At 39.6% G+C, this 21,724-nt stretch overlaps 1 protein-coding gene across 4 annotated transcripts in view; it reads left to right on the top strand.

The window, feature by feature from the left end:
* The window catches only part of SLIT2 (slit guidance ligand 2), a 310,193-nt gene that overhangs the window by 174,849 nt on the left and 113,620 nt on the right, over positions 1-21,724 (top strand). For all 4 annotated transcript variants that reach the window (XM_039914653.1, XM_039914654.1, XM_029083488.2 and 1 more), the window contains one exon: positions 6,116-6,187. In XM_039914653.1, the coding sequence (XP_039770587.1) occupies positions 6,116-6,187 (72 nt within the window). The remainder of the gene's footprint in view (positions 1-6,115; positions 6,188-21,724) is intronic.

Here is a 21,724-nt window from a genome sequence, read left to right as displayed (position 1 = left end):
CTTTTGTTAAGAGCTGTTGCAGTACCTCAGAATCATTTGAATTAGGTTCTTCATTTTTCTCTATTTTTACAAGCGCTGTGAAACAAAAGAGCACACACAGTAGATGTCTAATTCGTTACAAAGAATATTCATCAATATCTTTACTGTTTGACCCTTGGATATAAAATGAAAGTGTAAAAAGAGAAGGAATATGAAGATATGACTTTTTTTTTTAACTCTCTTGATCTGCTTCATGAAAGGGTCTCCAGTGATAGTATATCTTTAACTGGACTTTGAAACCCACATGGAAATTGATGTTTACAACCAAAATGTTGTAGTCCCACAATAAAGCTGGAACCATTTCTGATGTTATTTTCACGTTGAAGCATTGTGAGGAGTAGGTTATTTCCATTTATTTGGACGTTACTAGGCAAGGATTGACCTACTGAGATCCAGGCCTATAGTCCATCCATCAGTGTTTGTGGAAAATTCTAGAGCGGATCTGTGGAAGGTAAAATTTATGGAAAGAGCTTTGTAATCCAGTGTGTAATGGAGTTGACCCTAACAGGCCTGGTAACGGTTGAGCATAATGGGGTCAGAGTTTCTCTAAAGTCCCTTCCTGATGGCTATGGTCTAATAATTTGGCTCCTGTCTTATTAGGAATTACCAACCACTGAACAAATGAGTTGTAAAGAGTCCAAAGGGTACACTGAGTCAACTAGTCATCAGCTAAGTCTGTATTGATTTGAATTTTGCAGCATAAAAGAAAAACATTCTCAGGTTTAGAATATTCAATTCTTAAAATTTCTGGACAGTTTTATTAATCTGATTTCAATTTATTGACGGATTTTTGCCATTTGCTGTTGTTTGTTTAGCACTTCTCTGATTTTCCGGGATTCTCTACCGTGGCTTTTATAGTTTGAAGACCTTGTTTTTTGTTTTGTTTCAAAACATAGGTCCTGATGGCCAGCTATGCTTTTTCTCTTTGTTTAATTCTTAAGCAATGATAGTAGTAATAGTATTAATTAAGCACTTACTGAGTTCAGAGCGCTGAACCAAGAACAGAGAAAAAAGATGCAAGTAAGGGTCAAACACAGTGCCTCTCCAGGGAATCACAATTTAAATGTAACGCAGCGAAGAGTTTAATGAGAGAAACGGTAGGAGAGATGAAGGGAACTCTGTGTTGAAGAAGCACAGATTTTTTTTAGAGATCTGCAAGTTTGTATGTGAAGATAGCCTTCTAAAATTCATTCAATCGTATTGATTGAGCGCTTACTGTGTGCAAGAGGACTGTACTAAGCTGAAATTCATATCACAGCAATTTTAAAAAAGGTGATTGATGTCTTTAAAATACAAAGCTGAGTATTTACTTTATTGCGGTATGTTTACCACTAAAGATATCTTCTGGTAAGAAGAGATTAAAAAAAAAAACTAATGAAAGATGAAGAAGCTGGAGGGTATAAATATTATGCATGGTCAGTATTTTCTGTTGTCTTCTGCAGAAACTTGAGGTCAGAACATGTATGTTATTCTATGAATGCCCAAACAGAAATTTTTAAAATATAGCAGTAAAATTTTACAACCAAATATCCATTTTATTGCAGTATTCATTCCTTCTGCTTGCTTTCTTTGGGCTGGAGGAGCCCCATTATCCCAGTTGGATACTAGTAATAGACTTTATTGAGCATCCACTAAGTGAAATGCTCCGTTCTCAGCGTTTGTGAAATTCCAGAGAAACAAATGACATATTTCCTGCCCTCAAGGAAATTACACTTAGAGGGAGACAGACATTGAAGTAATCCCCCATTGTGCTCTACAAGTTCACCGTAGCTTCCTAATGCTTCCCATACTATGTTGGCTATCATTTTCTTGCATGACATCAAAGCTACACATTAGAAATTAAGCTCAAATCATGCTCGTTTAAAATAGCTTGGTACAAAAACAACTGTAGGCAGGTCAGTGACATAGGACAGAGGTGGGACTTGTTGCATAGGAGTGTGGGGAAGTAGCCATTTCATAGCTGCTACACATCGGTTTCAGGGATGATAGATATAAAGGTAGGAACAATCGGGAAGAATAGTAGAGAATAAAAATAGGACATATGACATTGTCCTCACTGTAGGATACACTGTTAAATCCACCACACACCACTGCGCTCATGTATACTCTTGTGGGCTTGAGGTTGTTTTTTTTTTTAAGGTCATTCTAGTAATCAAAATGAGTATATAAGGAAAATCTTCACAGATACCCTTTGTCATCTCTTTAAGTTTATTCTAAGCTTAGACGAGGCTGAAATTGATAAAGTGTAATTGACACTCTTGTGGAAAGATTATTAGTTATTATTGGTAGGTAATGGGAAAGGGGTTCATAATAGTCAAGTTTGGTTAAATTACCAGCTCACATTCTGAGAGTAATCTCACTGATTAGATTTGATATTAAAAAAGAAAATGTTGGGAAAGACAGAGAAGCAGCGTAGCCTAGTGAATAGAGCATGGGCCTGGGAGTCAGAAGGACCTGTGTTCCAACCCTGGCTCTGCCACTTGTCAGCAGGGTGACCTTGGGCAAGTCACTTAACTTCTCTGTTCCTCAGTTACCTTATCTGTAAAATGAGGATTAATACTGTGAGCCCCATGGGGGACATGGACTGTGTTCAACCTGATTAGTTTTTACGCTACCCTAATGCTTAGTATAGTGCTTGGCATACAGGAAGTGCTTTACCGTGGCTAAGTGGATAGAGCATGGACCTGGGAGTTGGAAGGACCTGGGTTCTGATTCTGTCTCTGCCACATATCTGCTGTGCGGCCTTGGGCAAGTCACTTTACTTCTCTGTGCCTCAGTTACCTCATCTAGAAAATGGGGATTAAGCATGTGAGCCCCATCTGGGATAGGGACTGTGACCAACCTGATTACCTTATATCAATCCCAGTGCTTATAACAGTGCTTGGCACAAGGTAAGTGCTTAACAAATACCATAACAATTTTATTATAACAAACAAATGCTAAAAAAACTGCATGAATTCACTTTTACAAACATTTTTTCTTTCCTAGAGAATTATAGATTTTCCTTGAGGTGCTGATTGAAATTGAGCAAAGGTGCCCTTTTCCAACTCGCTAAGTTGATGCCCCCCTCCCAACTGGGGTCTGTGGATCCAGCTACTGAATTTGTCTGTTCGGAGGTGCCCATTGTTCTGTGACTGTGCTGTGGGGGACCATAGTTCTTTGGGAGCTTTCCATTAAGAATAACTGCTGAAAGCTTTCTTCCTGTGAAGTTTCCTTGAGCAAATACCAGTCAGGAGCTACTGATGGGTCTCCATAAATCACGGGGACCTAGGCCTTACCTGCAGGTCCCTTCACACCCTTGTACTCAGTAAAAAAGTAAAAAGGATTGCAAGCTTCACAATGCTCCATAATCAATGAAGTCCGTTTGTGAAGAGGGATCTTAGTTATCGACCAACTCTGTAATACTCTCCCAAGCCCATAGTACAGTGCTCTGCACAAAGTAAGTACTCAATAAATACCATTGATTTTTTTTTCCCCCCGATTCAGTGACCCTCTTGTAGTATTGCTCATGCCAGTAGTTGCACACCATTCGTTCGGAACATTTTGAGAGCATCTTTCATTCATTCAGTCGTATTTATTGAGCACTCACTTTGTGCAGAGCATTGTACTAAGCACTTGGAAAGTACAATTTGGCAACAGAGACAATCCCTACCCAATAGGCTCACAGTCTTGAAGTGGGGAGACAGACAACAAAGCAAAACAAGTGGACAGGCATCAATAGCATATTTTGAAGAAATCTTTGGTCTCTTCCCACTTACAATATGATCAGAATGGACTGAGGTGGCTTAGCCTTTTTTCAGATGGTAAGAGTGTGTTTGGATAGGGGTAGAGATGGGCCTGGGGTCTGTGGGAAATTGGAACATTCATGAAGTCTGATGTCTATCTACATACCTCTTTCTGTTTACTGATAATTAGAAAAAAATCATTGAGCATAATGAAATCACTCAGTATTTCAGGGTCAAATAGTTTTTCTTCAATTAAAATTTTATTAAATTATGGTTTATATTTTGAGGCGGCTGAGATGCCACAATTCAGGCTATTTTATCATTTTGAGGATGTAACACATAGCACCAAAGTATTAGATATAATAAATAAATACAATTTTTATTTTTAGTTCATGCCAGATATTATGAAACTTGAGTAGGGTGATTTTTTTTAAGCCATATACATAACTCTTTTTATTCTTCTTTCCCTGTGGGTATGAGCATATTTTGCCAGTTGAACCATCTCCTAAATGAATACTTTATTTTTAAAATTACCCAATGAATATTTATAGATGTGTGATTTATTTCAGCAGTAGCCAGATGCCTTGAAGTGGACTGATTAGCTTATAATAACTTAGTTTATATTTTATGGTTTTGATGCCTAACTTTTCTTACTGAACTTGATTTTTACTCATGCCCACATCTCTTAACTATGTATTTAAAACTGCTTATCAATTGAAAAATGGCATCTAATATATGTAAATATACACTCACCCTAAGAATCATGTGATTTGAATTTCAGTACTAAAAATAATAAGCACTTCATAGAATGAATGATTTTTATGAATTTGTTCCTCATGCTTATACTGAAGGATTCATAATTTTATACTTAAATATAATTTATTTTCACATTCAAAGTGTAAATACAGATTTTTTGTGGTTGTGGCTATACTCCCTCTTTGGGAAGATTTTAAATCGCGTTTTTATTAATGTTTCCTTCAGAACAGTGAATTTTATGGTCAGACCTGCTCTGTCATGTTCCATTTTTGGTATTACTTAAAGAGCTGTGAAAATGAAATCACAGCAAACTGATACTGCTAGCTTTCACCCGCCATCTCTTTAGCGGAGCTCTTTTTTGTATATGTTCTTGGGGGAATGATGAGAATTAAAACTATGGAAGAGTTTAGGGTGGACTAGTATGATTTTAGGACACTTGCTTAAAGAAGTATCCGCTTTTGTGAAGCTTCACAGTGAACTCTCTTCTCTCACATTTTGATAAACTGCACATTGTTTCTACAACGTAATGAGGATTGTAAACACAAGCATGTAGCCACCATGTCTAGTTGACATCACCTTCTTACCCCAAAGAAGCGCTTCTCTGTGAATTTCCTAATAGAGGAGACTCAAAACTCTTTGCTAATGATGGCAGTTTTTAAGAATTTACTGTCCTGAGCCCTGGGGTTGATTCAAGATCATTAAATCTGGCACAGTCCCTCCTCCACATGGGGCACAAAATCTATTGTATCCTCACTTTTCAAGTGCGGCACAGAGAAATGAAGTGACTCTCTCAAGGTAACAAAGCAGGCCAGTGGCAGAGCTGAGCTGAGAACCTGGCTCCCGCATTCTCTTCACAAAGCCACCCTGATCTTTAATGATCTTAGTGTTAGAAGCTTGGAAGTTTCAGAAGGTCATTTAGTACAGTCCCTTTCTTCTAGTTATTCTTTAGGGCAGTGTTTTGAAAATGTCTACACTCTAGGCTGTAAGCTTGTTTTGGGCAGGGAATATGTCTGTTTATATTGCACTCTCCCAAGTGCTTAGTACAGTGCTCTGCACACCGTAAGCATTCAGTAAGTTTGATCAAATTAATTTGATTGAATTTAGAATATTGATCTATGGCATAAAATAAGCAGCGTGGCTCAGTGGAAAGAGCCTGGGCTTGGGAGTCAGAGGTCATGGGTTCGCATCCCGGCTCTGCCGCTTGCCAGCTGTGTGACTTTGGGCAAGTCACTTAACTTCTCTGTGCCTTAGTTACCTCATCTGTAAAATGGGGATTAAAACCGTGAGCCCCACGTGGGACAATCTGATCACCCTGTATCCCCCCAGGTCTTAGAACAGTGCTTTGCACATAGTTAGTGCTTAAATACCACCATTATTATCATTAAATGAGCACTTACTGTGTGCAGAGCACAGTTCTAAATGCTTGGGAGAGTACAAAGCAGCAGAGTTGGTAGAGATGTTCTCTGCCCATAAGGTGCTCACAGTCTGGAAATATGTGATGAACATAATGTATTATGCATTATATGAAATCTTTATGTTCTTTACATAGTTTTATTAGCTAGGAGTTTAACTTCTACCTTTGGTTTTTATTTCAGTGATTTGAGTGAAAACCAGATTCAAGCAATTCCAAGGAAGGCTTTTCGTGGAGCTGTTGACATTAAAAATTTGTAAGTACTTCCCTAGTGACTTTTAATCTCTGTGTGTGTGTGTGTGTGTGTGTGTGTGTGTGTGTGTTTGTAACCCTGCATTGCATTACAGGATATAGGAGGTTCAATATACCATATTTCTAAAGAACACCAGATATTTTCATTTTTCACGAGCTTCTGAACTCATCATAACATTTTTCTTTTATATGAGTGTGTACGATGTAAAATGTTTAAATGGCTGTGGGTAGAGATTTCTCTAAAATAAATTGTTTGCAACCGTCACTGCTGAGCAAAAACATCCTCCATATCCCAGAATACTCTCATCCAACTCACAGGGTTCTGGCATTGTAAGTATTAAAGATGACAAGGCAGATGCAGTATTTTCTTTCATTTGGGATAACGTTAGTTTAATAGCTACTCTCTCGCTTGGTGTGGATGGTTATTTTAAAGAGGGCATATAAACTGTCCTTTCTGGGCAGAATAGATAGCTATTTCTTGTTCAAGATGTATTTAGCCCAGGGCTTCAGATGATGGTGTTCACTGGATTTTAAGTCTACATGAGTGAGAGATCTCAATTTAGAAAGGACTCCATCAAGACACATTTATACTTTGAATGTTTTCTTTACACTTTTTTCTATCCATCTCTCATGGAAAAATAATTTTATAGAATCCCTTAGTGTAATCCCTTTTTTATTTTGTGCCTTGATAAATCTTTAATTCCACTGTACAAATATGAATTTTATTTAAATTTTCATCTCTTCTAAAGTGTGTACCTTTTCTGATTTAAAATTCTGAAGCTAAAAATCAAGTATTTTTAAGCTGAATATTTTTTTATTTTCAAAACTTTATTAACCTTTAGATGATACTTTGCCTCTTGGATTTAGGAAATAAATATTGTAGGGTTTTTTCAACTTTATGCAATGCAGTGTTGGGGAAAAAAAGTTAAATAGTCAGCACTCCACTTTTTCTTCCAAGCTTGCATCTTAAATCCAGGATCATCATCATCAATGGTATTTATTGAGCACTTACTATATACAGAGCACTGTATTTAGTACTTGGGAGAGTACAATATAACAGAGTTGGCAGACATCATCCCTGCCCACAACAAGTTTACAGTTTAGAGGATGCCACCTTGTCTTCCACGATCATCAAGATCCCTCTGGCTTTCAGAAGCTGTTTGTGTGCAACTTCCATCAGGAAGTCTTTCCTAGCTAATTAATAGAGGCGATGGCTCCTCCCAACATACAACTCCAAAAGCCATCTCTTCCTTTACCATACCACTAAATACATTTTCCCATTTTTTGTGCATGTACATATAGATTCTGGAATCGTGACTTCTTTGAAAAGCAGCACCAAAATCCTATGCTTCTATGATTGCAGCTTCATAGGGCTCTTCCTCAGTGCCGGAAGGTGACGTCAGTTGGCTTACGCTTCTCGAGGTTTCCATTCTTGGCTAAAGAATGGTGTAGTATAGTACTTGGTATATAGTAAATGCTTAATAATAATAGTAATAATAATAATGGAACTTAAGTGCTTCCCATGTGCCAAGCACTGGGGTAGATACAAGTTAATCAGGTTGGATACAGTTCCTGTCTCTCATAGGGCTCACAGTCTAAGAAGGCGGAGTAGGATTTAGTCCATATTTAAGTGAGGAATAGAGAAGGTAAATGATTGCCTAAAGTCACACTGCAGTCACTTGGCAGAGTTGGGATAAGAACCCTGGTCCTCTGATTTCCAAACCTGTGCTCTTTCCACTAGACCACGCGGCTTCACTTGACCCCAGTGCATTTTTCAGCTATCACACCATCTTTCTTCCCTGACTAAAGATTTTGACTGAACCAACTCTACTGTCATTTGAACCCCTTTGATTCAACTTTTATCTTCCTGCACACTACTACTGAAACTATTCTCACCAAAATCAACACCGATCATCTGGAAAAAGTGAATGAAGTTTTTTTTATCTCCATGCTTCTAGACCTCTCTTCTGTCTCTAACAGTTAGCCACTGAACTACTTTCTAATAGTGATTTTAGGGTCACTTCCATTGATCTGACTGTTTCTATTCTTTCTCTTTTGTGATCATAACTTCTCTCCAGGACTCCTTCTCCCCTTTTTGCATATATCCACTCATGGGCTTTCAAGCCACCTCAGGCCCTGACTTTTCACTTTCTCCTAAACTCACATTTCCTTAGTTGTCCAGGCTATCTCAGTTGTCTGTCTTTCACCTGAAGGTCAAATAATTGTCTTCCCTATTAAAGCCTTTCTATCATCATTCTCAGTATCTTTATCCAGTCTGTTTCCATTCCCCAAGGCTCTCTCTTCTCTAATCTATATGCTACACACTGCTCATGAATTCCTGAAGTATCGCTTGGCCCACATCTCTACTCTCCTCAAAATTCTCCACTGGCTCCTTGTCTGTTGACTTCCAACAAACTCCTCCCAATCAGCTGTAAGGTTCCCCACCATTAGAGAAGCAGCGTGGTTTAGTGGAAAGGGCCTGGGCTTGGGAGTCAGAGGTCATGGGTTCTAATCCCTGCTCCGCCACTTGTCAACTGTGTGACTTTGGGCAAGTCACTTAACTTCTCTGTGCCTCAGTTACCTCACCAGTAAAATGGGGATTAAGACTGTGAGCACCGCATGGGACAACCTGATGACCTTTTGTCTATAACAGTGCTTGGCTCATAGTAAGCACTTAACAAATACCATTATTTTTATTATTTGTCCTCACCTTTACCTCTCTGCTCTCTTCACCCACTATTCCCCAGCCCACTGCCTCTCCTTCTCTCAAGACAACATTCTAGCTGTGCCTCATCACTGACTCTCACACCACCCACCCCTCATTCATGTTTTTCTTCCAACTTTGGAATTCCTTCCCTCCAATGTCAGACAGATCCCAACTTTCCCCATATTCAAATCCCTTCTAAAATCCCACCTCCGGCAAACTGTCTCCATTAATTTTGCAGCACTCTGATCCAAATCATCCCATCAGCCCTCTCTAGTACTTATAAACTTATTTACAGCACTCTTAGCACTCAGCTATTCATGTTCACGCAGTTCATTTATTCTGACAGTTTTGTAAAATTTTTATGTTTGTCTTCCCCTTTTGAGTTTAAGCTCCTTGTAGGTAAGGAACCTTTCATTTTGTTATTCATTATTTCCCAAGTACCTCATAGAGTATACTGCAGCAGGTGGATTCTCAATAAATGCTCCTACTACTAACCCTGCAACTATTATCTCTCTTGGAGTCAACTTTGACTTGTCCCCCTTTCACTCCTCTGTGCCTTATCCATTGCCAAATCTTGCCATTATTTCTTTTCTGTAAAAATATCTCATTGACCTGTCCCTTCCTCTTGATTCCCAAGTCTGTTGAAACTTGACTTTATTGGACAGAACATATGTAGATAACCATAGATTGCCCACACATCTGTTGTAAGATGAGCTAAATTTGGGTGGTCCAAAGCAGGCCAGGTAGAATGACACTAACAGCACAATGAATTATTACCTCAGGCAACATGCAGTAACTGTAAATTGGTGGGACATAGTTGGTGGACAGATGGGCTTGGTATGCAGCAGTGAGGAAGTGATCGGTCATTTTAATTGAGGGATTTGAATAAACCAAGCAACACACAGCATAGCAACATAGCCTGTAGATGCTGGCTGCAACCACAAACCAAAAGAAGTCAGTACTGCATGCATTTAACACCAATAGAGAGAAGGATCCAAGATTCTGCAGAAAGACCACACAGGCCACACACACACTATTGAAAAGTAGAGATGTCACCGCTCTAGTTCCTGACTAAAGTGAACTTCCAGTAGAGGTCGATTATTCCTTCAAAGACCTTTCATCTTCAAAGGTGATGCTCTATGAAGAAGATCTAACCAACCACCAAGGAGCCATCCTCCCAGTGAGAAGAGTCCATCCTTATTTCCTTCTCGGAAGCAACAGCACCAGGTTATATTTCTAGTTTGCACCCCTTCAGGGTTTGGGAATTGGAGCAAAGATTTCAAGAAGATTGGCAAGAGGCAAGGATGGAAAACAATGGAAGACAGTGCAATCGGCAAATGCATCAGCACAGTAAAGAACTAGCTCAGTTTCTGTCCAATGGAAGGAAGTACCTCTCGGGCTTCTGAGTTTTTAGCCACCCACATCCCAGGAGAAATCTTCACCCAATATAGCATCATATTTGATTACTATGAAATCCTGAAAGCAGTGCTAACTGGCAAACAGAGTTATTAGACAGTGCAAAGAGGAAAGCAAGCAACAACAACAAAAGCAGTATAAAGCCTTTCTGACAAGCGATTTTTCTATTGCCGCCTCACATTTATTGACAGATCTACCAAAGGGCAGTCTACTGGCCTACAGTACAGTTCAGGATGGTTAGATGAGACATTTGTACCATTTAGATTCTATCTGTAAAACTGAGGATCACGATATTTTCTCGGCATTGTAGAAAACGATTGAACCGTCCAGGGTATGTAAAAATTACTGGTAGCAACAGCATACTTTGGAAGGAGATTCTTAAATTGCTGCAGAGGAAATTGTGGGTAGGATTACAAGTTTCCCAACATATCCTGTTCATCCCTCAAGGTGAGCGTCACCTAAACGATTCAAGACAGATAGGTATCTAGCCTGTTCTTAAGGATCTCAGGGGAAGAAGGTTGTGTAACATGCCTTGTTATTTTATTTATGGCTTAAAAACCCCTCTTCTATAAGACAACACCCACCCTCCGGCCCCGCCTCTGTATTTTAACTAAACCCGTCTCAGTGTAATTTAAATCCATTTCCTCTTGTTCAGGCTTCAGTGGGATGGAAAACAAATGAAGGCACAGTTGGCTCTGGTTAATAAGATACTTAGAATCGTATATCTTTTCTGAGGGATTTTGGAGAGACATTTTCAACTTTCTCTGTTTTTATTGTATTATCACACATCTGCAGACATTAGTGAAACATGACATAGCATTATTTCTGTTGCCTTCCACATGATTTCAACTATAACTTACTCTGAATTTGAAATATTTTTTTCAACTTGGAGGGTTTTTAATAAGTATTCATATTATATTTAAGTTATATGATGGTCAAGGTGAAGGGTGAGGAAGTAAGTTCTTGAGGAACACCACTTCAAGGCAAACTCTAGCTAAAATAGGCATGCTTTGACGAATACAAAACCATTTCTTCTGACATACCATCATATCCTACCTAGACACAACTACCTTGTCAGAAGAGTATTCCCTAAGGTCCAAATGGTAGTCTCTCCAAAATGTGTAATGTGTGTGTGTTATATACATACACACACACATTTATTGCACATTTTGGAGAGACTACCATTTGGATCCACATATATATAAAGGAAGAACAGATTATACTCTGTTTTTCTTGGGTTTCACATTACATCACTAATGGTTGACTTTACATGTACTCCCTTTGAACCTAAAAATAGCACCCCTAGAAATCCAAAGAAATGGATTAGATGAAAAAGAAACATAACTAAAGTTTGTAATTAATTTTTAATAGATTTCCCTTATTAGCATATAGGAAATCTATGATTGGATGTGGTAGGAGAACCACAATATATTAAGACCTAATGATAATGTATACAAGTTACTGTGGCATCGTTTTTCAGTGTAATCCAGTTTGCAGCTGTGTTTTATCTTACAAATCAAATTTAAACAAAAATATTGAAGCTACATCATTACCAATTTAGCCTTCAAAAAAACAGTGACTGAAGTTTACAGGTCTGAGGTATATAAACTCACCATATTGATTTCTTTGTTCACACTGAGTTCTTGCAGGTTTGCATTATACCCCTCAAAGTCTTAGACACATATTTATTGCATTAAAGTACTATTTTCTGTTCAAGGAAACTCAAAATTGATCTATGATCATAAAATCCATGATTAAGGTAGTTCTACAAGATATTGTACTGATAAAGATAAAATAATTTACATTTTTTTTCTGCTGGTAAGACCTGCTTATTCATATAGCCGTGGTCCATATAAGCTATGGTCAGAAAACTTCCTTCTCAATTTGTTGCTTTCAGCGTGGCGCAGTGGAAAGAGCACGGGCTTTGGAGTCAGGGCTCATGAGTTCGAATCCCAGCTCTGCCACTTGTCAGCTGTGTGACTGTGGGCAAGTCACTTAACTTCTCTGTGCCTCAGTTCCCTCATCTGTAAAATGGGGAATAAGACTGTGAGCCCCACGTGGGACAGACAACCTGATTCCCCTGTGTTTACCCCAGTGCTTAGAACAGTGCTCTGCACATAGTAAGCGCTTAACAAATACCAACATTATTATTATTATTATTATTTTTTCCCCTTATCTTCAAATGTTTACACAGTGCTAACTTCATGATACCCATTGCTTATAAATCTTCCTTTTCTAAAATGATGAAAGAATAGCAATAGCAAAACAGTCATCTTACCAATTTTATTTATGGTTGGGCTTAAATATTTCAGAAAGCAGATTCTTCTAAGTCATTAAACATTAGCTTCTAAATGTCATGAAACGGTATTGTAAGAAAATATTAATTTTAAATTTCTGACCAACTTTTCATTTCCCTAGTTTACACTGAGTAAGCTATTTTGTCAGTTTGGGTATCAGTATTTTGTCAGTTTGGGTATAGTATTATTGGGGATCAGTATTTGGACTTCATATTTTCAATTTCTTGTTTTGGGGTGTGAGGTATTTCCCGTTTTCTGCAGAGAACTGTACTGTGGAATGGGAAATTAAAATGCTTTGGTAGAAATCAATTTCTCAAATAATGCCCTCCTTCAGCTATACATACTTGAAAAGCATAAATCCCAGATTCTCATTTGAAATTTATCTGAATCATCAGTATCTAGTTACTGAATGATAGCATATAAATGGTATATATTTGACCTACCTCTTCTTTAGTTGGCATTTCTCTTCCATCACCATTACCCCTGGCCCTTTTTCCTCAGAAAATTCCATGATGATTAAAACTCATTTCCTGATGATCAGTTAGTTCCTTGGAGAGTGATCTGTTACTGCAGTTCTAAAGCAAACTTTTTGCCCATTACTATTAATATAGAAAAAATGTGCTGAGTTTAAAATATTGCCATCCCAATAATCATTTTTCATTTTTAATGTGCTGTGGCATCAAGTTCCACCCTAAATTGAAGACAAGGTAGATAGCAGCAGTAGAATCCAATCTTCCATAGCAATGCGACAGACCCTCTGCCCCAAACAGCCTCCCACCCCCCATCCACACACACACACACACACACACACACACAGATGTTGTATCTCCTAGGGCAGGGTAATCGGCACTACTCTGAGCTAAACTCAACATCTAATGCTAAGATATGATCCCAAATAAAGCCCTCAAACATACTGTGTCTCCAAATATCCAAGTGTTACTTGTTGCAACACAATACACTTGATAGGACATGTACAGAAAATGGATGGGCGCAGGATAGCCTAACAGCTTTTACCCAGTGATGTTTAACTGGACCAATCAAAATAAGAGGAGGCAGAAAAAAGTTTACAAACTTAAAGAATGACAATCTCCAGATGCCTGGTCATGCTGTCCAATCAATCACCTCAGCTTTCAGGCATATTTGTTTAGTATTCTTTTAATTCCTTAATCTTTTTTTAAATTTGCATCTGTTATCTTATTCTTTTGCCTGTTATATGGGATTTATATAAACTCATCTCATTAGATTGTAACCTTCTCACAAGCAGCAACTGTGCCTTACTTTTTTGTGTTCCTGAGATAGTGCTGTGCACACAGGAGATGCTCAGTAGATACTCTTGATATTAATTACTGAAATAAAATAGTATCAATGCAGGCTACTGAGAGAACCCATTATAATGGTATGTACAATTGACAAGCATTTGGCCTAGCGGAAAGAACACAGGCCTGGGAATCAGAGAACCTGGGTTCTATTACTGGCTCTGCCACTTTCTTGCTGTGTGACCTTGGACAAGTCATGTAACCGCTCCATGCCTCAGTTTCTCCATCTGTAAAATGGAGGTTCAGTACCTCTTCTCCCACCCGTTTAGGTTGAAAGCCCCATGTATGACAGAGACTGTCTGACATGATTTTTATTATCATTATTGCTATAATAATTATTATTATACTTTTAACTACTTTCCCAGGGCCAAGCACTGTACTAAGCAATGGGGTAGATTCAAGGTATCAGATTATTTTGTTTTTACCCCAGAGATTAGTACAGTGTTTGGCTCTAAGTGCTCGATAAATGCCACAATTATCGTTATCATTAATTATTGTTATTGTAATCATCATTGATCTAATGTCTATCTAGTCCTTTATGATATTGCAGTTACTAAGGGGAATCAAAGAACAAGTACACAAATTTCCCATCCTCACATAGTTTACAAAATATGAGATTAGACGGCACCTCAAAAATAGTAGCAGTGCTGCTAATAGAAATTATTGAGCACACACTGAGTGTACCACCCTGTACTAAGCACTTGGGAAATACCAAGGAAGCAAATGACACATTCTCTGTACCCCAGGAATTGGTAAATACAGTCATGAACTGATCTACTTATGTCACTTGTGGATAAACTAATAGTTGATGAATAAAGGACAGCATTCAGTTAATCAGGAAATGATTTTTAAAGGAGAGAGATAAGAAACGGGGTGACTTAGTGTAGAAATAATGAGCCCGGGAAGTCAGAGGACCTGGGTTCTAATCTTGGCTCTTCCACTTGCCTGCTGTGTGACCTTGGGCAAGTCTCTGTGCTTCAGGTTCCTCATCTGTAAATTAGAGACTCTATACCTCTTCTCTTTCTTCTATTTAGACTTTAGCTTCCTTGTGGAAAAGGATTTTGTCCAATCTGCATACACTGTTATCCCCCCAGTGCTTAATACGGTGCTTGGCACATATCACAGTTGTCATTAATTATTTTTATTAGTTTGGCAAAAAAGAAGTGGGAGGAGAGTCCTAGAAGTAGATAAGGAGCTTACAGTCTAGTGGTCACTCTTTGTCACTGGACTGTAGTCATTTGGTCACCGGTCTCTTTGTTCACACTTGTGCACACAGTTAGGGATTCCCTGTCAATCGGGGGGATCGTCAGGCATGAAGAACAATTTTGTAGCAGATTTCAGTCATTTAGTTAGGTCTTCCTATGTGTATTATAAGTAATGGTTAATTAGAATTTACCTTCCCAAGATATCATCTTACCAATGTGTCCTAAATTATAATGACTTCAAGAGTTGTACTTGATGTGATAAAAATCTGTGCTTACAGAGGACCTTTTTTCAGGAAACAAGGCTTCTATGGATGCGCAGTTAGCCCCTTGTTTATATGACTGTGATATTCAGTAATACCCTGGTGACTACTCTTAACTGATTCTGAGAAAATAGAGGCTAAAGGAAAATAATGTGAAATGCTAAAATCAATCAGTCATATTTATTGAGTGCTTACTGCCTGCAGAGTAATTGTACTAAGTTCTTGGAAGAGTACAATATAACAACAGAGGTGGTAGGCAATTTCCCTGCCCACAAAGAGCTTACAGTTTAGAGAGAGATGCAGTTATTAATATAAATAAATTATGGGTATATACAGAAGTGCTGTGGGCCTGAAGGAGGAGTGAAGAGAGAATACAAATTCAAGTTCAAGGGCAACAGAAGGTAATGGGAGAAGAGGAAATTAGGGCTTAATTGGGGAAAATCTCTTGAAGGAAACGCGTGGCTTAGTGGAAAGAGCACGGGTTTGGGAGTTGACCATTATGGGTTCTAATCCTGCTTCGGCCACTTGTCAGCTGTGTGACTTTAGGCACAGTTGGGGTCTCAGTTTCCTCATCTGTAAAATGGGGATTAAGACTGTGAGCCCCATGTGGGACAACCTGATTACCTGGTATCTACCCCAGTGTTCAGAACAGTGCTTGGCATATAGTAAGCACTTAACAAATGCCATCATTTTATTATAGAAACAGCATGGCTTAGTGGAAAGAGCATGGGCTTGGGAGTCAGAGGTCATGGGTTTTAATCCCGACTCCACAACTAGTCAGCTGTGTGAATTTGGATAAGTCACAACTTCTCTGAGCCTCAGTTCCCTCATCTTTAAAGGGGGATTAAGACTGTGAGCCCCAAGTGGAACAGTGCTTGGCACTTAGTAAGCACTTAACAAATGCCATCATTATAATAAGGATTTAATGGTGGGGAGAGTGATTGTCTACAGATATGAAGAGGGAGGGTGTTCCAGGCCAGAGGCAGCATGTGTGGGTCAGCTGCGAGATAGACAAGATCAAGAATTAGTGAGTAGGTTAGCGTTAGCAGAGCAAAGTGTGTGGGCTGGGATATAGTAGGAATTCAAGGAGGCAGGGAGGAAGGCACAAGGTGATTGAATGCTCTAAAACTTATGGTAAGAAGTATCTGTTCATTGAATGGGCAAACACAAATGGGGTAATGTGGACTGAATAATTTTGTAGAAAAATTATCTGGGCAGCAGAGTAAAGTATGGACTGGAGTTGGGGGAGACAGGAGGCAGGGCGGTCAGCAAGGAGCGTGATGCAATAGTGAAGGTGGGTTAGGATAAGTGCTTTAATTAATGTGGTTGCAGTTTGGATGGAGGGGAAAAGGTGGATTTTAGCGATGTTGTGAAGGTTGAACCAAAAAGATGTGATGACAGATTGAAGATATGGGTGGACTGAAAGAGTTGAGTCAAGGATAATGCCAAGGTAAAAGGCTTGTGAAGCAGGAAGGATGGTGTTGCTGTCTACAGTGATGGGAAGGTCAGGGGGAGGGCAGGGTTTGAGTGGGAAGATAGGGAGTTCTGTTTTGGAAGGAGAGCGGTTAGGGCTGGAGTTGTGGATTTGGGAATCATCTGCCTAGAGATGGGAAAGGAACAAAGGAGTTCTGCAAGGGAGTGTGCTTAGATGGAGAATAGAAGGGGATCCAGAACTGAGCCTTGAGGGACTCCCACCATAACGGAGTGGGAAGGAGAAGAGAAGCCAGTGAAAGAGACTGAGAATGAGTGGCTGAGAGATGAGAAGAACCAGGAGAGGACAGTGCCAGTGAAGCCAAGGTTGGATAATGTTTCCTTTCATTCATTCATTCATTCATTTGTATTTATTGAGTGCTTACTATGTGCAGATCACTGTACTAAGCACTTGGAATGTACAGTTCGGCAACAGATAGAGACAATCCCTGGCCAATGATGGGCTCACAGTCTAATCGGGGGAGAGAGTCGGCAGAGCAAAACAGAACGAAACAAAAACAAGACAACATTATCCCGATAAATAGAATCAAGGGGATGTACACCTCATTAACAAAATAGATAGGGTAGTGAAAAATATATACAAATGAGCACAGTGCTGAGGGGAGGGGAAGGTGGGAGGAGGACGAGGACCAGAGGGAAAGGGGGCTCAGCTGAGGGGAGGTCAAGGGTGGGGGGAGCAGAGGGAAAAGGGAAAAGGGGGTAGCTTTAAGAGAAAGGTGTGGTTGACAGTCTCAAAGGCAGTCGAGGGGTCAAGAAGGATTCGGGTGGACTAGAAATTGCTATATTTGGCAAGGAAGTGATCATTGGTGACCTTGAAGAGGGTAATTTCTGTGGAAGCCAATAAAATGCACAATTTCATTCCTGTAATCCCAAAAATTCATAAAAGCAATGCACATATATTTTTAAAAGCTAGAAACCGCAATAGGTATGAAATAGTAATATCCCATTAGGTTGTATGTAAACTTCCTGAAAGCAGGGATCATGTTTATCATTTCTAATGTACTCTCCAAAATGATTAATGCAGTGTTTTACCCAGGGTAAGCTTTCAATGCATTCAATTGATTTGACTAATTTACCAAATATAAAATATTTTGCAATTTTTATGTGTACCTACAGGTATTACTTAATTTTCAAAATGTTATCTTTCCCCTCCTATCCAAATGGCACCTTGTCCTAACAAACCAGTGATCTGCCATTATAAACCTAAATAGGTCTGTGATTGCTTGACACTAAATTGAAATGGCTCTTTAAATCAGTCAAAATTCTGTGAAGCTGGAGGAGGAGTGGGAGGGAGTTGTATTATCTGAATTATCTCAAAGTGAGAGAGTGCTGTAAGAATTACTGGACCTAAAATTCATTACTGCAATTACAATAGAAAGCTGAAGGAGAGTGTTTGGATTGGGAATGGTTGTAGATGGGTGATGGAAATAATTTTACAAATCAATTGGAAATGGCTTAGAAATGCTCAGAGTGCCTTCTGTAGTGAGTGCAAAAAACACTTGTGAGAATTGGGGCTTATACAGAAGGTGAAAATATTTCAAATGCTTAGTACAGTGCTCTGCCTATAGTAAACGCTCACCAAGTACCGTCGATTGATCCAAGAAAGGCTTTTGAAATAGAAGGAAACAAAGACACCCAAATTTTCCTCCTCCCCATACTGAGGAGAGTCATATTCGCTAATTCCCTCTCTTGTATTCACTAGTTCCAAACTGGAAAACTCTAAGCTGCTCCAACTCAATTAATCCTAGTTCTCACTGTTTGTTTCCTCTGATGGCGGTGTAGTTTAAGGAAACTCTGGCATAACAGCAGAAACGAAACTAATTGAAAGTCTTCCTTCCAGGCATCAGGCCAGCTTCCTTAGTGATCCTTCTGACTCCTGTAAATGGGTTCCACCCGAAACTTGATTCCATAGTAGGCCACTGAATTCTGAAGATAGTTGAAACCTCCTGAGGGATTTTATTTCTGGGTGAGACTTTGAACGTGTATCTATAGTATGCGATCTAGGAAAGCTTAAATTGCCGATCAATTTTACTTTACTGTGGTCTATACTTACACAGTCCCTAGCTTCTTCTTAATAAGATTTCCAAGTTATTGAAATTGCCTTCATTACAGACAGGAAAGAAAGTGGAGGTAGCTTTTGATTGGCTTCTGACATCCTTTTGAAATCTTTTAGTTTGAGATAGGTAAGATGCAACCCAGAGGATTTCCAAAGCATTAAAGCCCTCAGAACATATTTTGTCTGGAGGTTAGCAGCTTTTCCCCCCAACTGTCGGGGTTAAAACCGAGTGGCCTTCACACTGTGGAGGGGGAAGGTTATCAAAACAACTCTTTGGAAAGGTCAGCTAGAAGAATGTATTGAAAACAACATCTAGTTTTCAGGTGGTATCTGAAATCATAACATTTTGTGCTGTAATTTAAGACTTGGATTTTTGTTATGTCCTTATTTATATCACTGCTCCTAGATCCAGATAGATTTGCATCTGTTTAGGATCTGAATTTCATACATCTGAGATTTTGATAATACAGATGTTACTGGATTATCGTGGTGCTGCATGAGCCTGTTTTGCCCAGTGCAGACCTGTCCTTAGAAATGCAGATAGCCAAGTCTTTTCAGCGTTATATAAATTGAGCTAAACTTCTAATTCTTTAGATATTGACCTTTCTTTTAAACAAATGCTGGAAAGATTATATGTAGGCATATCTACATATAAGCAGAGCAGAAATATTGGTTGAAATCTGTATGGTGTCTAGTGAATAAGCTTTCAGCACCAGAATAACAGGAGAAAATTGCCCAGAAAAGCTTAGAATTCATTTGATAAGTTGTAAATTCTACTGTGGCCATACTATCTACTTCTATTGTATGTTTTTAAGTCTCATACAGTAGAAGTAATAATCATAATGATAATAGTAGTACTTGTTAAGTGCTTTTTGGGTGCCAGGCACTGTATTAAGTGCTGGGGTGGATACAAGCAAATCGGGTTGGACATAGTCCCTGTCCCAAGTGGGGCTCACAGTCTTAATTCCCATTTTACAGATGAAAATGCTAACTGAAGTGCCAGCTCTTTCGGACCACTGATCATTAAGTGTGTGTGTGTGACGGGAGGGAAAATGTGGATTGAGAGTTTATACAATTTCCCATCTTTGAGGGCCTGGCAAACTAGGAATAAGACTGTAAGCTCATTGTGGACAGGGACTGTATCTAACGACTGTATTTTATTGTACTCCTCCAAGTGCTTGGGAGAGTGCTCTGCGTACAGTAAGTAATCAGTGCATATCATTGATTGGGAAGGAAAAATGAAATGATAGAAACACAAACACGAAAGCCAAAGTTCAGAGCTAGTCCAATAGTAAAAGGAATGACACATCAGAGGCCTCAGAGTGCTGTGACCCAGGTCATCCAAAGTTCAGTCACAACCAAAGCCATCCCAATGTTCTAAAATTTGTAGGACCCATGCAATGCTGCACCTTAATCCACCTTTTCCAGTGCCCCTGTGGGCATGGGTCATATTGGGAGCACGGACCCTCGTTGATGTGATGGGAACCCACCAGAGAAGCGGCATGGTGAAGTGGGGAGAACACAGGCCTGGGTGTCAGAAGGTTATAGGTTCTAATCCCAGCTCTGCCACCTGTCTGCTGTGTGACCTTGGGCCAGTCACTTAAATTTTCTGTACCTCAGATTCCTTATCTGTAGAACGGAGAGAAGAGTGTGAGCCACACGTGGGACAGGGACCGCGACCAACCCAGTTTGCTTGTAGCGCTTCCCAGTGTGTAGAACAGTGACTGGCATTTCATTCATTCACTCATTCAATCGTATTGATTAAGGGCTTACTGTGTGCAGAGTGTGTGCAGGGAAGGTATAATACAACAATAAACACATAGTAAGAACTTAACAAATACCATTATCATTATTATTAACACGGTGGGGGATCCAATGTTTTGCCTGGCAGCCAAGTGGGAAGATTGCTCCCTGCTCTGCAACTAACAGGGACTCAATAAATATTGTTTTTGATGATGATGATGGAGAGATGCAGGGAGGCTGTCTCCTCCCTGACTACCTGCTCATCCTTTCTCTAGTGCCCATTGGACAGCTGTCTTTACTTTCCTATCCCCACTTCCCGCATCCAGTCTGAGCTCCCTTCCTCAAACTGCAGGTTCCCTGATACGTAGCTCTTATCTCATTATATGCATATGTTTATTCATGTGTGCGCACATACACAAAGGCACAGTTAGCAAGATACAGGAAACTGGAGATGTAGGAACGACAGAGATAGGGAATAACGCGCTGAGATTCTGAGTCTTGTGCGGTTCTGTATATCATGCTACAACAGAAATAGGGCAGAATGGAAAGGGATGCTTGGAAGTTATACAGGCAGGATGTACTTTATTGGGCAAAGAAGAACTCAAAATGTTTACCCTATTTTTTCAAAGTATGTGTGTGTGCGTGTGTGTGTGTGTGTGTGTGAACTGCACATAACAGGTTTACACTGCTCCTTTTTGAGCCTTTACTCAAGTTGACCAGACATTTTCAAGATGGTTTCTCTTCTTCAGAAGGAGGGAGAGTCATCGCGAAAGTCCCGTAGCTCCCACTGTGCAGTTTACTCTGGTGAACAGTAGATGTGGAGGCTTCCTATTTTCGGGTCCGTGTTGGCTGTGTCCCGTTGGTGTTTCTTCCCCATTTTACCAGACTTCAAGACTGGCGATTCCAAAGTTGTCCAGGGAAACCAGAAAGCACTGTCGACTGACAAATCTACAAGGAGCAGAAGACACTTGCGAGTGGGGAGCGATGCTCTTTCTCTCTCCCTTTTCACCCCCCTCTTTCTTTTCACCTCTTCTTTTTTTCCACTTCGGG

This window comes from Ornithorhynchus anatinus, chromosome 18 (genome assembly GCF_004115215.2).
Source record: "Ornithorhynchus anatinus isolate Pmale09 chromosome 18, mOrnAna1.pri.v4, whole genome shotgun sequence".
Taxonomy (NCBI): Eukaryota; Metazoa; Chordata; class Mammalia; order Monotremata; family Ornithorhynchidae; genus Ornithorhynchus; species Ornithorhynchus anatinus.
This window is presented reverse-complemented; position numbering and strand designations above follow the sequence as displayed.